Genomic DNA, 15,548 nt, shown 5'->3' on the forward strand with positions numbered 1-15,548 from the left:
AAGAGGATGCAGTGAGTGTGGATCTGACTGTTGGAGAAGCTATGTGTTTCAGAGTGTGTTGAGCTGGAACGGAAGATTTAATATCCCCCACGTGAGTGTAACAAACGGATTGAGGCCTCTGAACAGCCTTAACGTGTGAGTGAATTGCAGTGCTTGATACACATTAGCTGTGTCCCAATGTAAAGGCTGCATCTTCCGAAGGCCGCGGACTTCAAAGGATGCAGCCTATTCGTCCTTCGAAGACCTTGTAGCCTTCATAGGATTTCCTAATTGCGCATCCAGGTGTTCCCGATTACCGCTCCATGGCGCCAAGCAACAGTGCGAGATGGAGCTGCCGTCCTGATCATTAATTTGTTATAATGGAGTAAACAGCTATGGAGCCAGAATTGGCTATTGTCATTTTTATGTTTTATATTTTACTGAGGATGTTAAATACATGAATTTTCTAAACGACATTTAGGCCACTTGTCTTTAAAGTCAATTTTTTAGGAGGAAAAAAGCTCAGTATAAGCAAAAAAAGACTTCACATATAAAAAGGAAATATGACACAAACACAAGGTTAGGTTATATAAAAATAAAACATTAATAAATTATTTTATGATTAACATATTACTGTCTTCAGTGAACTCAACGCAAATGATAATAATATTATTATTATTAGCCTACATTTAGGCTACATATTTAGAAGGCGGTTTTATCCAAAAAAAGGAACAAAGAAATTCGTCAAATGTCAGTCATAATACAGGGCTAAGATTATCACAAATAAACACAAGATTTTGACGCAAATGTGTGTGGGAGTGTGAGTGCGCACTGCATGGCACGGAGGCGCGGCCGCGAACACTTGCATTTTCCCATCAACAGTGGAAACAACTTAAAAAATACTCTATAATTTCTGGTCATACAGAAAAGAATAATACATCATTCGCAACTACTTTTATTTGTCCAAACTCACATAACGAGAAAACGTTGTGCTTTTGTAAAATAAAATAAAACAATCAGTCGCGCTTTCATGATCTCCGTGAACTGGAGCGCGTCTCATAAATGAACTGATACAAAATATACCTAGCCTAAAGCTTGAAATGTTCACTTTTAAACGAACAATTAAAATGCCTCGTTATTTATTCAGACACATTTATTATCATTAGCCTTTAAATCATGGTTCCAGAGACATGGCTCTTCTCATTCAGCATTGTGGGGAAAATATAATTTCCAGGGTCTAATCTGGCCTTAGAAAACCAGTAAATATTTTTGAATATTTTAAATGTTTAATAAAGGGGCAAAAAGGCTTCTTTTTTTTCCTCTTTTTTTTTCTTTGCAGCATTTGTGTAGCCTACAGTTCAAATTTTGGTGTTCAACTTTGGCTTTTAAAAATACAACAACCTTTCATTTTTAGTTTTTCCAATTACGGGTTAAAAAAAAGAAAAACAAATGGACGCAAAAGTAGGCTACCTTATATTATTAAATATTTAAAATAATGTATTTGTAGAAAGGTTTGATAGTCAATCAAAATACTAGTAAAATCAAATACTTTAATCTAAAAAACTATCACTAAACTATCTTTAGTTTAATAGTCTGTGTAAATTTGCATCCATTCGTTTTTAATTTTTTAACCCGTAATTGAAAAACGAAAAATGAACGGTTTTAAAAGGCATAGTTGAACACCAACATTTGAATTTGAACTGTAGGCTACACACCAAATGCTGCACCAAAAATGCTGTCGTCACCGGCGCGCAATGAATTTGGGGTAGGATCAGGGTAGGATAGGCACGGGAAACGAAGGGTGCATTTGGCGTCGCTTTTGAATCAGGGTAGCCTTCGTCGCGCCGCGATGACGCAACCGGTCTTCGAATACGGCCTTCGAAGGATGCGGAATTGAATTGGGACAGCCTTCATCGTGCCGCGGTGACGCAATCGGCCTTCAAATGCGTCCTTCGAAGATGCAGCCTTTGAATTGGGACAGCCTTCGTCGCGCCGCTGTGACGCAATCGGCCTTCAAATGCGGCCTTCGGAGGACGCAGCCTTCGCATTGGGACACAGCTATTGATTCATGGCTGTGGAATTGAAGTGAACACGAGTGTGGTGTGCTTTTGCTGTGAAGTGGCCCCAACCCATGCTTACACGTTTGTGGAAAGTTGTTACTATATCTGCTCTCCATCAGAAGCCTAGAGTGCTACAGCTGAGCTGAAAAGCAGCCTGTACTGAGAAGATCCTTACCTGTTCTCCTTATTGTCTGAGTCTGGAAGTATGCAGCATCACTGGTGAAGTAAGCTTTTAAACCACTGTCTCATTACTGTGCACCGACGAAAATACTTTGTATTGTGAAGAATCCTTACCTGTTCCACTTACTGTCTGAGTCTGGAAGCATGCAGCATCGTTGGTGAAGTTCGCTCTTAAACCATCGTGTCATTACTGTGCACCGACGATAAGTATCTTATACAGAGAAGAATCCTGCCCTTCCTACTTACCGTCTGGGTCTGGAAGTGTGCCGCATCTCTGATGGAGTAAGCTGATAAACCACTGTTTCACTATTGTGCACTGACGAACGTACTCTGTACTGAGAAGAATTCTTACCTCCTTACTTACTGTCTGAGCCTAGAAGTATGCAGGATCGCTGGTGAACGGAGTCCCGAAATTGCCGTCCGAGAGGCACTGTGACGCTCGATCCACGTCTGTCCGTAGCTGAAGGATATCTAGAGGACATTGAAGTCTATCCAATTGGCGCTCATTGCTATATTGTTCAACAAAGATTGTTACTCCTTTGAAACTACCTCTGTTTCTGTGTCCCTCTGTTGCGTGCCCGTGGTGTCGGCTCCTCACGGTGGTGTTTAAGTCAGGGGCGGCTGGTCATCCGGGCCCGCACCGGTGACAATAGTGTGAAAGAAAAGTAAGCTGTTACACTGAGATGGTTTGGGAAAACCATAAAGTGTTTTTGTACAGTCAATTCATTGTGTACAGGAAGCATTAAACCATCAAAGTTAAATGATTGTTTATTGCTTATGAATTTCCAATATTTTCTTTAGCAGGGGGTTTCAAACTTTTTAATGGCAAGGAGCCCTAAACAATACCCTTTTGAGATTCTTTATTTAGGCTTATAATCTAATAAAATATAGGCATAATATAATATTTAAAAAAAAACAATTTAAAGTATTTGAAGTGATATAATATATCAGTTTAATGCTTCAATTTGTTTACATATATTATTATAATATGAAAACAAGCTGAAGCATTTAAATAGATCTAATAGCTCAATATTTTCAAGAAAAGTGAATGTGAACTCTTTTATAATCTAACCATCCCTGAAAAACATTTATTTAAACTAATGATGTATTTTGAATTTGCACGCGGGTGGGTGTGTAATTGATACCGTTCTGTGTCCATCAACCGTTATTTCCACCACTTTAATCAAACCACTCTTCTCTTTGCGTTTCTCGTTGCCTCTCGTATTGAGCTATTTGGTCCGCACACACGACTCACTGCCAATCACACGTGCTCACATCATTCTCTTTCTATGAAACATGTAAACTGCATTCACCAGTTTTCACTCCATAGCGGTTGACCAGAGCACTGGTAGTGGTATCAAGTCATCCCTATTAAAGGAGAACTATGGCGCAAAATGAACCTTTGGTCTAATTACACATTGTTACCTAGTCAACCGTTCTCTGAGATTTGTTTTCATGATTATCGAATGTAAATAGTTTTATCTCTAAAAACAGTTTAGCCTATAAAGCTAGTATATTGGGCATAGTGTAATGACAAATAAAAATCGCTTGTTAATACCACTAACAAGGCTCAAAATAGACCCACACTAACACGGTAGCATAATGAGGGTCCCTACCTTCAAACCGAAGCATTGAGAACTTTGTCAGTGTCCAGACAGTTTAATAAGAAGATATTTTAAACATACAGTCAACTTCGCGAATACAGGCAGGAGCCATCTTTGAAACACAGCCTTTACCAGTCGATCTACGAACGCCGATCCAAGTGCGCTGGTGAGATGTGAACGAGCTATAAGTTGTGATAAGGTGAGCGCGAACAGCAGGCTTGGATCGGCGTTCATAGATCGACTGGTAAAGGCTGTATTTCAAAGATGGCTCCTGCCTGTATTCGCGAAGTTGACTGTATGTTTAAAATATCTTCTTATTAAACTGTCTGGACACTGACAAAGTTCTCAATGCTTCGGTTTGAAGGTAGGGACCCTCATTATGCTACCGTGTTAGTGTGGGGCTATTTTCAGCCTTGTTAGTGGTATTAACAAGCGATTTTTATTTGTCATTACACTATGCCCAATATACTAGCATTATACTAGCTTTATAGGCTAAACTGTATTTAGAGATAAAACTATTTACATTCGATAATCATGAAAACAAATCTCAGATAACGGTTGACTAGGTAACAATGTGTAATTAGACCAAAGGTTCATTTTGCGCCGGAGTTCTCCTTTAATTAGGCCATGTAAGGGCATTAAAGTCATCATGAAATTGAAAATAATGAAATCTCGTACTGACCCACTTCCCGTTCCCATTGCACTGATTACTAAACTAAAGAGCTGATTGAGACGCATCCAGTGATTTAGTTTGGATTTTAATTTCTTTCTGTTGATTATTCTCATCTTAAACAGGACAGTGTCCAAACACACAGAAAAACTCCTGGTGAAACGACTGAGATCCATGTGACACTATTATAAAGATGGCATTTATTAAAGAGGAGAGTGAAGACATGAAGATTGAAGAAGTATTCACCATGAAACAAGAAGATACTGAGGAACAAACAGGTGGGTTTCATACTCAAAACTGAACTCAGTAATTTCTTATCAAATCAGTAAGCCCTTCCTGACTAGAGGTCGACCGATATGGGTTTTTCTCTGGGTGATATATGATGCCGATTTATTTTTGCCGATATGTTTGGCCGATTTCCTTTTTTTATCTCATAAAATCTAAAAGTTGAGTAATAAGAAGTGATACAAGTGATTTATTGAACAACAAAATTGTTCAATAAATCACTTCTAAACACCAACGGACAAATTTGTGCACTTAGGCCGTCGGTCCTCTTATCAGCATGAAAATCTATATTCAATGGATAACACAGGCTGAAGCCTCATAAGCGAGCCAGGACCGCTCACTTTACAATCACTAAAACGCTGTCGCTTTGTCAGTTCATCGCGATCTCACAAAGTTTCGTTATGATCATTGAAGCTGGCAACAATGCAATAAATCTCTTACTTGCTTTGTTTGGTATACAACTCAGGCTACTAGGGGTGTGACGAGACGCTTATCTCACGAGACGAGACGAGACACGAGATTGGGTTCACGAGAACGAGACGACATTTTTGCACAATTTTTCAGATATCCTCAATGACAAAATTCATGACTGGAAAAATAGTATGCAGGTGCATTTTTCAATGTTTTAACTAATAATCTTCTAATGCATGTCATTTCAGGTCTACTTTATGAGTATGAATTATCAAATGCATTGAAAGAAAACAATATTCAAGCACTGTAAAAGGTTTTTATTGACTGGCTTTTCTCCTGTATGATTTCACATGAGTCTCTTCAGACCTTACTGTACATGTAAGAGCTTTCAGAACTTCTGATTGAGGCTGTGTGTGACCTCCTAACTGAACTCCTTTACATACATTGAACAGAGAAATAAAAACAGTATAAATAACAAAAATAAATAACAGTTTTCTCTTAGTCTTATTAAGTGCAAACAATAAGTGCAACCATAATCAAAGTTAGCACACAGACTCCTTATAATTGTTGTGAAATTGCTGTTTTATTTTGCACCGGCAGATATAGGGTTAATGCGGTGAGTTCAGAAAAGGCCGGGTAGAGAGAAACGAGGCTGGTGTGTTTGTCTCTACAGCGTTCCGATTATAAGTTCAGAAACGGAGCCTCCCTTGTCTGTTGTCCTTTATACGTTACAGTCATAGACAGTACAGTGCTCTCCCAATATTCGCAGTGCAAACAGAGACCATAGCCGCAAATAAACAGTCCAGAGATGGATATTGGGAGACGGACTATTGTATGTATGCAGCCTAATTTGTGCGCAATGCACATCAGGGAGCTTGTGTTTTACTTACAAATTCGTGACCGCGCGTATAGGGAGCAGCGGTGCTGAGCGCGCATATTCTAGAAGATAAGACATTATCAGACGTTTAGTCTGTTGCGCAACGAATCCTCCGCTCCGCCATCGTCACGCGATCAGTGAACTGTGATTCGTGCTGCACTGATTGCAACAGCAACTCGTGCTGGATGAGCAGAGCAGACTTTCACATTAGTTTATAATGGTTTTTATTTTTTTTTATAAAAACAACAAAACGATAGTTTAGGCGAATGTGAGTGTAGCGGTGAAATATTCATGGCGATATTGCGAGACAGCTTTTTCACTCGATGAGAAATCTCGTCATATTTAGTCTCGCGAGATCTCGTGGCACGAGATCTCGTCACACCCCTACAGGCTACTATAATAATTTAGCCGCTGGGCTCGTTGGGCTGGACCCGAGGCAGCGTCACGTGTTCCACAACAATGCTTAGCTGCTCGCAGATGCGCCTGCCTATTACAGTTTTTTTCAATCGCTAACAAGCGCTTACCCATTAAATATATACTAACTTTTCTTTTTAAAATAGAACACATCTTTCTCTGCACACACTAACTACCAAAACACTGGAAATCTGACTCAAAATGAAATTATTCTGTCAAAGAATAATACTTGTTTTCACTTCACAAGGTACATGCAGTCAATCAAAGTACACCAGGTTTCAAAATACTGGCTATTGTTGACATTACAAAAACTGCATAGACTTTTATGTTTCAGTTTTACAGGTATTTGCATGCAAAACTTGCAATCCACCGTTTTTACACTCAATTTCTTTGTTGGGAACTGTATGTCCACATGTACAGTAATGTTCACATTCAAAAGCATTCCAGTAAAAAGCAAGTCAGTTTTTTTTCACCTCTCACTGCATCTCTCACTGCTCCTGCATCGCTCACTGCACCTTTCACTGCTCCTGCATCTCTCACTGCTCCTGCATCTCTCACTGCATCTCTCACTGCTCCTGCATCTCTCACTGCATATCTCACTGCTCCTGCATCTCTCACTGCTCCTGCACCTCTCACTGCTCCTGCACCTCTCACTGCATCTCTCACTGCACCTGCACCTCTCACTGCTCCTGCACCTCTCACTGCTCCTGCACCTCTCACTGCATCTCTCACTGCATCTCTCACTGCACCTCTCACTGCATCTCTCACTGCATCTCTCACTGCTCCTGCATCTCTCACTGCACCTCTCACTGCTCCTGCATCTCTCACTGCTCCTGCACCTCTCACTGCTCCTGCACCTCTCACTGCATCTCTCACTGCACCTGCACCTCTCACTGCTCCTGCACCTCTCACTGCTCCTGCACCTCTCACTGCATCTCTCACTGCATCTCTCACTGCACCTCTCACTGCATCTCTCACTGCATCTCTCACTGCTCCTGCATCTCTCACTGCATCTCTCACTGCTCCTGCATCTCTCACTGCATCTCTCACTGCACCTGCATCTCTCACTGCACCTCTCACTGCATCTCTCACTGCTCCTGCACCTCTCACTGCATCTCTCACTGCACCTGCATCTCTCACTGCACCTCTCACTGCATCTCTCACTGCTCCTGCACCTCTCACTGCTCCTGCATCTCTCACTGCATCTCTCACTGCTCCTGCATCTCTCACTGCTCCTGCATCTCTCACTGCTCCTGCATCTCTCACTGCATCTCTCACTGCACCTGCATCTCTCACTGCACCTCTCACTGCATCTCTCACTGCATCTCTCACTGCACCTCTCACTGCATCTCTCACTGCACCTCTCACTGCTCCTGCATCTCTCACTGCACCTCTCACTGCACCTCTCACTGCACCTCTCACTGCATCTCTCACTGCACCTCTCACTGCTCCTGCACCTCTCACTGCTCCTGCATCTCTCACTGCATCTCTCACTGCACCTGCATCTCTCACTGCACCTCTCACTGCATCTCTCACTGCACCTCTCACTGCATCTCTCACTGCACCTCTCACTGCTCCTGCATCTCTCACTGCACCTCTCACTGCACCTCTCACTGCATCTCTCACTGCACCTCTCACTGCTCCTGCACCTCTCACTGCACCTCTCACTGCTCCTGCACCTCTCACTGCATATCTCACTGCTCCTGCATCTCTCACTGCATCTCTCACTGCATCTCTCACTGCTCCTGCACCTCTCACTGCTCCTCTCACTGCATCTCTCACTGCACCTCTCACTGCATCTCTCACTGCACCTCTCACTGCTCCTGCATCTCTCACTGTATCTCTCACTGCTCCTGCATCTCTCACTGCATCTCTCACTGCACCTCTCACTGCTCCTGCACCTCTCACTGCACCTCTCACTGCTCCTGCACCTCTCACTGCATCTCTCACTGCTCCTGCATCTCTCACTGCATCTCTCACTGCTCCTGCACCTCTCACTGCATCTCTCACTGCACCTCTCACTGCTCCTGCATCTCTCACTGCACCTCTCACTGCATCTCTCACTGCATCTCTCACTGCACCTCTCACTGCTCCTGCACCTCTCACTGCACCTCTCACTGCACCTCTCACTGCTCCTGCACCTCTCACTGCATCTCTCACTGCTCCTGCACCTCTCACTGCTCCTGCACCTCTCACTGCATCTCTCACTGCTCCTGCATCTCTCACTGCATCTCTCACTGCATCTCTCACTGCATCTCTCACTGCTCCTGCACCTCTCACTGCTCCTGCATCTCTCACTGCACCTCTCACTGCTCCTGCACCTCTCACTGCATCTCTCACTGCTCCTGCACCTCTCACTGCTCCTGCACCTCTCACTGCTCCTCTCACTGCTCCTGCATCTCTCACTGCACCTCTCACTGCATCTCTCACTGCTCCTGCATCTCTCACTGCATCTCTCACTGCTCATGCATCTCTCACTGCATCTCTCACTGCTCCTGCATCTCTCACTGCACCTCTCACTGCATCTCTCACTGCATCTCTCACTGCTCCTGCATCTCTCACTGCTCCTGCACCTCTCACTGCTCCTGCATCTCTCACTGCACCTGCATCTCTCACTGCACCTCTCACTGCTCCTCTCACTGCTCCTGCACCTCTCACTGCATCTCTCACTGCACCTCTCACTGCATCTCTCACTGCATCTCTCACTGCTCCTGCATCTCTCACTGCTCCTGCACCTCTCACTGCTCCTGCACCTCTCACTGCTCCTGCATCTCTCACTGCTCCTGCATCTCTCACTGCACCTGCATCTCTCACTGCACCTCTCACTGCTCCTGCACCTCTCACTGCATCTCTCACTGCATCTCTCACTGCTCCTGCATCTCTCACTGCATCTCTCACTGCTCCTGCACCTCTCACTGCATCTCTCACTGCTCCTGCATCTCTCACTGCTCCTGCATCTCTCACTGCTCCTGCATCTCTCACTACTCCTGCACCTCTCACTGCTCCTGCACCTCTCACTGCTCCTGCATCTCTCACTGCACCTCTCACTGCATCTCTCACTGCTCCTGCATCTCTCACTGCACCTCTCACTGCTCCTGCACCTCTCACTGCTCCTGCATCTCTCACTGCTCCTGCATCTCTCACTGCATTTCTCACTGCTCCTGCACCTCTCACTGCTCCTGCATCTCTCACTGGGCCTGCTCTTCTCCCTGGCTCTTACTCTTCCTCATCCAGACATTACAGTGTTTTTCTGTTTCCAAAAACATCACTCCTCAAAGTCATCCTTTTACTGTATAAGTGTCAATGTAATAGAACAAAATAACCCCTGCCACTGAGTCTAAGCCAGACTGGAAACAGCTGTGGTTGGCCAAATTTACCCAACATACATAAGCTGTGGGTCAATTATTCAATTGTTTGTTTATTATCAGCTGAGACATATTGTTTTAGAACTGATATCATTGCAGAAGCAGAGGTTTTTATACTGTATCTAATGTTTGGAATATTGTTTTTGATATTGTGGGGATGGTGTGTGTTAACATTTGTAAATACTACAAAAACAATCCATAATTTTGTTGGGAGGTATAGCTTGTCTGTTAAGAAAATGTAAGCATTGTGGAAATGTGTTCACTGACTGCATATTGTGTGAAAACGACATGAAATGTGTGAATGGTATGGCCACAAAAGACCTATGCTGTGCTAATTGTGTTTAGAGGTTTGAAAATGTGACAACTGGTTGGACAAACGCTTGTTAGCGACTGAAAAATACTGTAATCTGCCTAATTTGCAAAACATATTGGCTGATGCCGATTAATTAAAATATCCTAAAAGTCCACACAGAAAGGCCACGCAAAGACAAAACTATCCTTTATTCCTCATAAAAATGCTGCGAAATAGATGTTTTAAAGCAATGGATATTATAAAAGTGCTAGCAAGGATTAAATGGGGTGCAGATTGTTAAGTACTCTGAGACTTTAAAGGACAATTATTCATTCAAAAATGGATTTATGGGAGTATAGTTTATGGATCTGCCAGGAAGTCATACATCAAAATACTGGACACAGTACATCATACAGGATTGAGACTTGCCTTATGAGAACTTAGGACCTCTCCAAATCAGAGCAGAAGCAAGAGAACCATTGCTATATAACAGACTGCGGAATTTGGCCCTCGACTATGCAGTTAAGCTAAAAGCTAATGAAAGTAACCGCATATTCTTCATTCTTTTATCCTCAACAGTCATATCTGTATGATGCCAGACCCAGGTACATCAGCCCTTTTAAAATTTGCATAAAATCTCCGGCAGAATTAATAGTGCAATAATACATCAGCAACGAAAAACATAAACGTGATCATGACTCAATTGACATTTCAGCTCAAAGGCTCGGGTGTTGATTGAGATCTGCCGCTGATCTGCTCTCTCCTTGTCAATGGGGCCTTTTAAACTCCCGGAACGTCAGCGGATTGGCCATGACGTCGGGACAGCCGTATAGTCCAATGATCGCAAACTAAGAATAATTTGTAGAAACAAAAGCACAAAAGAGGAAAAGAGAAAAACAATACAAAATACAAAAACACACGTGAAACGTAACAATTTGGGAGCACTCACCGCTTAAAACACCGGAGTGTCGCCATTATTCTATTATTACACAGAAAACTGATCCTAGACCAGCCGTTATGGACAGCTTTTTCCTCTTAATGCAATCAGAAGCATATGGACAGCTTGTTTCCGCCACGGATTAAAAAAAAAAAATGTAATAGATAATTGCGACTCTTAAGGGCCGTTCACACAAAGAACTATAACAACAACTATATTTGCATCTATCCATAACAGTCTGTTTATTCTAAGCTCATGCGCTGCTGTTTCAAAGTCTGTACAACATCATTGAACATGTGTTTGCTGTTCTTATTGCATTTACACTGCTTTAAACATAGCATGATGAGGACATAGTATGATTTAGAGTGAAGCTAGTGTAATCGATCTAATAGTGAATTTAGCTGATGTGGTCAATATAGTGGAATAAAAACCACTGCAACTTCAAAGGAAGCAAGACTATGTTGTGGAAACAAGCGCTGGATACTTCAGGTAATACTTCTCACCGTTTATTCAGAGGGTATGAACGATTGTTTTACATATCCATTTAATTTTCTTGAAAGGGGGCTTGACTTGTCAAATTGTGAAAACAGAGCTGGATTTTTCTGTACCTCGTCGAATAACTTCACCACAATGTCGTCTGCCATTTTAAATCCGCGAGCCCTTTAAATTCAAGTGGATTATGATTGGCTGTAAATCGTTCTAAAAGTGATCTCAATGATATCGTTCCTAATATCTTTATCATTATGGTTGTGGTGTGAACTTTGCTATTCTTAAATATGGAGAACGATTTTTAGAATTATATCTTTATCGTTATCGTTCTTGGTGTGAACGAGCCTTTAATCTAACACAATTCAGACATTTTCTCACAATTGCGAATATACAGTATATTATGAATTTACACCGCATTCCAAATTATTATGCAAATGATATTTTACACTGATTTTCCTAAATAGTTGATGCAAATGACAGTCAGTATAATTTTCATGTGACCAACTTTTAGGGTATAAGTCGAATTTCATTGAACAAACCACCCAACGAAAACAGTATTTTTTTCAAAAATAAAAAACTGAAAATGCACTGTTCCATAATATTATGCACAGCAGAGTTTGAAAACATTTTATAGGTTGTAAAGAACTGAAAATGGTCATTTGTTGAATTGGCAGCATAAGGAGATCATATTTACTGAAATCAAAAGCTACTTAAATCAAACACATCTTAACAGGGCAAGTTACATGTTAACATAGGATCCCTTCTTTGATATCACCTTCACAATTCTTGCATCCATTGAACTTGTGAGTTTGTGGACAGTTTCTGCTTGAATTTCTTTGCAGGATGTCAGAATAGCCTCCCAGAGCTGCTGTTTTGATGCAAACTGTCTCCCACCCTCATAGATCTTTTGCTTGAGGATGCTCCAAAGGTTCTCAATAGGGTTGAGGTCAGGGGAGGATGGGGGCCACACCATGAGTTTCTCTCCTTTTATGCCCATAGCAGCCAATGACACAGAGGTATTCTTTGCAGCATGAGATGGTGCATTGTCATGCATGAAGATGATTTTGCTACGGAAGGCACGGTTCTTCTTTTTGTACCATGGAAGAAAGTGGTCAGTCAGAAACTCAATGTACTTTGCCGAGGTCATTTTCACACCTTCAGGGACCCTAAAGGGGCCTACCAGCTCTCTCCCCATGATTCCGGCCCAAAACATGACTCCACCACCTCCTTGCTGGCGTCGCAGCCTTATTGGGACTTGGTGGCCATCTACCAACCATCCACTACTCCATCCATCTGGGCCATCCAGGGTTGCACCGCACTCATCAGTAAACAAGACTGTTTGAAAATTAGTCTTCATGTATTTCTGGGACCACTGCAACCGTTTCTGCTTGTGAGCATTGGTTAGGGGTGACCGAATAGTAGGTTTATGCACAACTGCAAACCTCTGGAGGATCCTACACCTTGAGGTTCGCGGGACTCCAGAGGTCCCAGCAGCTTCAAATACCTGTTTGCTGCTTTGTAATGGCATTTTAGCAGCTTCTCTCTTAATCCGATGAATTTGTCTGGCAGTAACCTTCCTCATTATGCCTTTGTCTGCACGAACCCGTCTTTGCTCTGAATCAGCCACAAATCTCTTCACAGTACGATGATCACGCTTAAGTTTTCGTGAAATATCTAATGTTTTCATACCTTGTCCAAGGCATTGCACTATTTGACGCTTTTCCGCAGCAGAGAGATCATTTTTCTTGCCCAAATTGCTTGAAAACTGTTGCCTGCTTAATAATGTGGAACATCCTTCTTTAGTAGTTTTCCTTTAATTGGGCTCACCTGGCAAACTAATTGTCACAGGTGTCTGAGATTGATTTCAGTGATCCAAAGAGCCCGGAGACACAATACCATCCATGAGTTTGATTTAAAAACAAAATATTTAATGTTTATGACAATTAATTCCAATTTGCATAATAATTTGGAACACGGTGTATATCATGGAATTCTGACAGAATTTTGAGAAAATTCGCAATTACCTTTTCTATTTTTAATTCAATGGCGTAAACAAGCTTCCATAGCACCAGCAGGAAATTGAATGAGAAAATCTGTTTGAATCGTTACATCCCTAGGATCTAGTTAACAGAACACTACTCATCTCACGATACGATTCACGATACTGGTTTCACGATACGATTTTCTCACGATTTTTTTGAAGTTGACCTTGGCTCACACAAGATCAAGTTCCATGAATGAAGTGAAAACACTTTCTAGCTTCACGCCAATGTGTGCTCGCTGCTATTGTGCCTGTAAAGCGAGGTTCACAACTTCACGGTAGGCTATACAGTAAACGCGCCCTGCTGTTTAAAACGTGTATCGCGATTCGTTTAACATTTCAACCGACTTGAATCGTCACACATTTTTATCAATTTTCAACTGGTTGCGAGTGAATCGTTACATCCCTACTAGATCCATTACGTTTGGGGATCTAGCATACATTTAGTTCGTTTTGATGCTTGAAATGTCTAAATGTGTTGATGTATTTGGCTTTGTGCCATTAAACATGACTTAACTTGTATTTATCTTTTTCTGCTGTAGATCTGATGGCACTGAAAGAGGAGAGTGAAGTACTGAATGAAATTAAAGATCATGATTTGATAACTGGAGAAAAATCTTTTAGTGGCTCACAGACTGAAAATACTTCCTCTCAAAAAAACGTTAGAAGGAAAGGATCTTTTTTCACCTGCTTTCAGTGTGGAAAGAGTTTCAGTCACCATGAAAACCTTAAAGTCCACATGAGAGTTCACAATGGAGAAAAGCCCTACACCTGCCAACAGTGTGGGAAAAGTTTCTCTGAAAATGGAAGCCTTAAAGTTCACATGAGACTTCACACTGGAGAGAAGCCTTACACCTGTGATCAGTGTGGAAAGAGTTTCAGACAAAATGGTGCCCTTAAATACCACATAAAAACTCATACCGGAGAGAAGCCTTACACCTGCAAACTGTGTGGAAATAGTTTCATAGCAGAACCAAGCTTTAGGTGTCACATGAACATTCACACTGGAGAGAAGCCTTTCACATGTGATCAGTGTGGAAAGAGTTTTACCCGTAAAGTAACCCTTAATTCCCACATGAGAATTCACTCAAGAGAGAACTATTTTACATGCCCTCAGTGTGGAATGATTTTTACATGTAAAAAATCATTTGATTCCCATATGAGAGTTCACACTGGAGAGAAGCCTTACACCTGCAAACTCTGTGAGAAGAGCTTCTCACAAAAAGGATATCTTAGGTGTCACATGAGAATTCACACTGGAGAGAAGCCTTACACGTGTGATCAGTGTGGAAAGAGTTTCAGACAAAAAGTAACCCTTAATAAACATGTGAGGATTCACTTAAGAGAGAACCATTTTATGTCATCAGTGTGAGCAGAATTTCACAGACAAGAAACGGCTTAAGAGGCACATAATAACTCACATTGGACAGAAGCCTTTTATGTGTCATCACTGTGGAAAGAGTTGCTCACAAAAAAATCATCTTGAGGTTCACATAAGAGTTCACACTGGTGAGAAGCCTTTCACCTGCCCTCAGTTTGGAAAGAGTTTCAGGAATTGTGCAAGCTTCAAAACTCACATGAGACTTCACACTGGAGAGAAGCCTTTTACATGTCTTCAGTGTGGAAAGAGTTTTATATATCAAAGAGACTTGAAACAACATTTTGCAAAGTCATTCTGGGAAAAAAGTGCGTGACGAGGTTTAGAAAAAGGAGCAATTTAAAACATCACCTGCTCATTCACTCTGGTGGAAGGCGATTTAATTGTAACCTGAGAGAATTAGGTGGTAAAATCGTAACTGTTAGGAAAATAGTCAATGTAAAGAAGAAATTTATGCTTTTATTTTTCACTAAATACAAAATACATTTTTCTGACATTTCATGAGTCTATTGTGCTGAATGCTCTTTGTTGTATGCAGAGGTTGCAGACTTAAGCTGTGTCCCAAT

The 15,548-nt window shown here is 41.9% G+C and overlaps 1 protein-coding gene across 1 annotated transcript; it reads left to right on the top strand.

Annotated features, from left to right (window-relative positions):
- The first annotated feature begins 4,624 nt into the window (after positions 1–4,624).
- Positions 4,625–14,996, top strand: LOC130092457 (gastrula zinc finger protein XlCGF8.2DB-like). The gene is made up of 2 exons (XM_056260312.1): positions 4,625–4,771; positions 14,147–14,996. Exons 1-2 carry the CDS (start codon positions 4,687–4,689, stop codon positions 14,974–14,976), a joined length of 915 nt encoding a protein of 304 aa, XP_056116287.1. The 5' UTR covers positions 4,625–4,686; the 3' UTR covers positions 14,977–14,996.
- Positions 14,997–15,548: the final 552 nt, after the last annotated feature.

The sequence above is a fragment of the Rhinichthys klamathensis genome, unplaced genomic scaffold (genome assembly GCF_029890125.1).
Source record: "Rhinichthys klamathensis goyatoka isolate OS25496 unplaced genomic scaffold, OSU_Roscu_1.1 h1tg000176l_1, whole genome shotgun sequence".
Classification (NCBI taxonomy): Eukaryota; Metazoa; Chordata; class Actinopteri; order Cypriniformes; family Leuciscidae; genus Rhinichthys; species Rhinichthys klamathensis.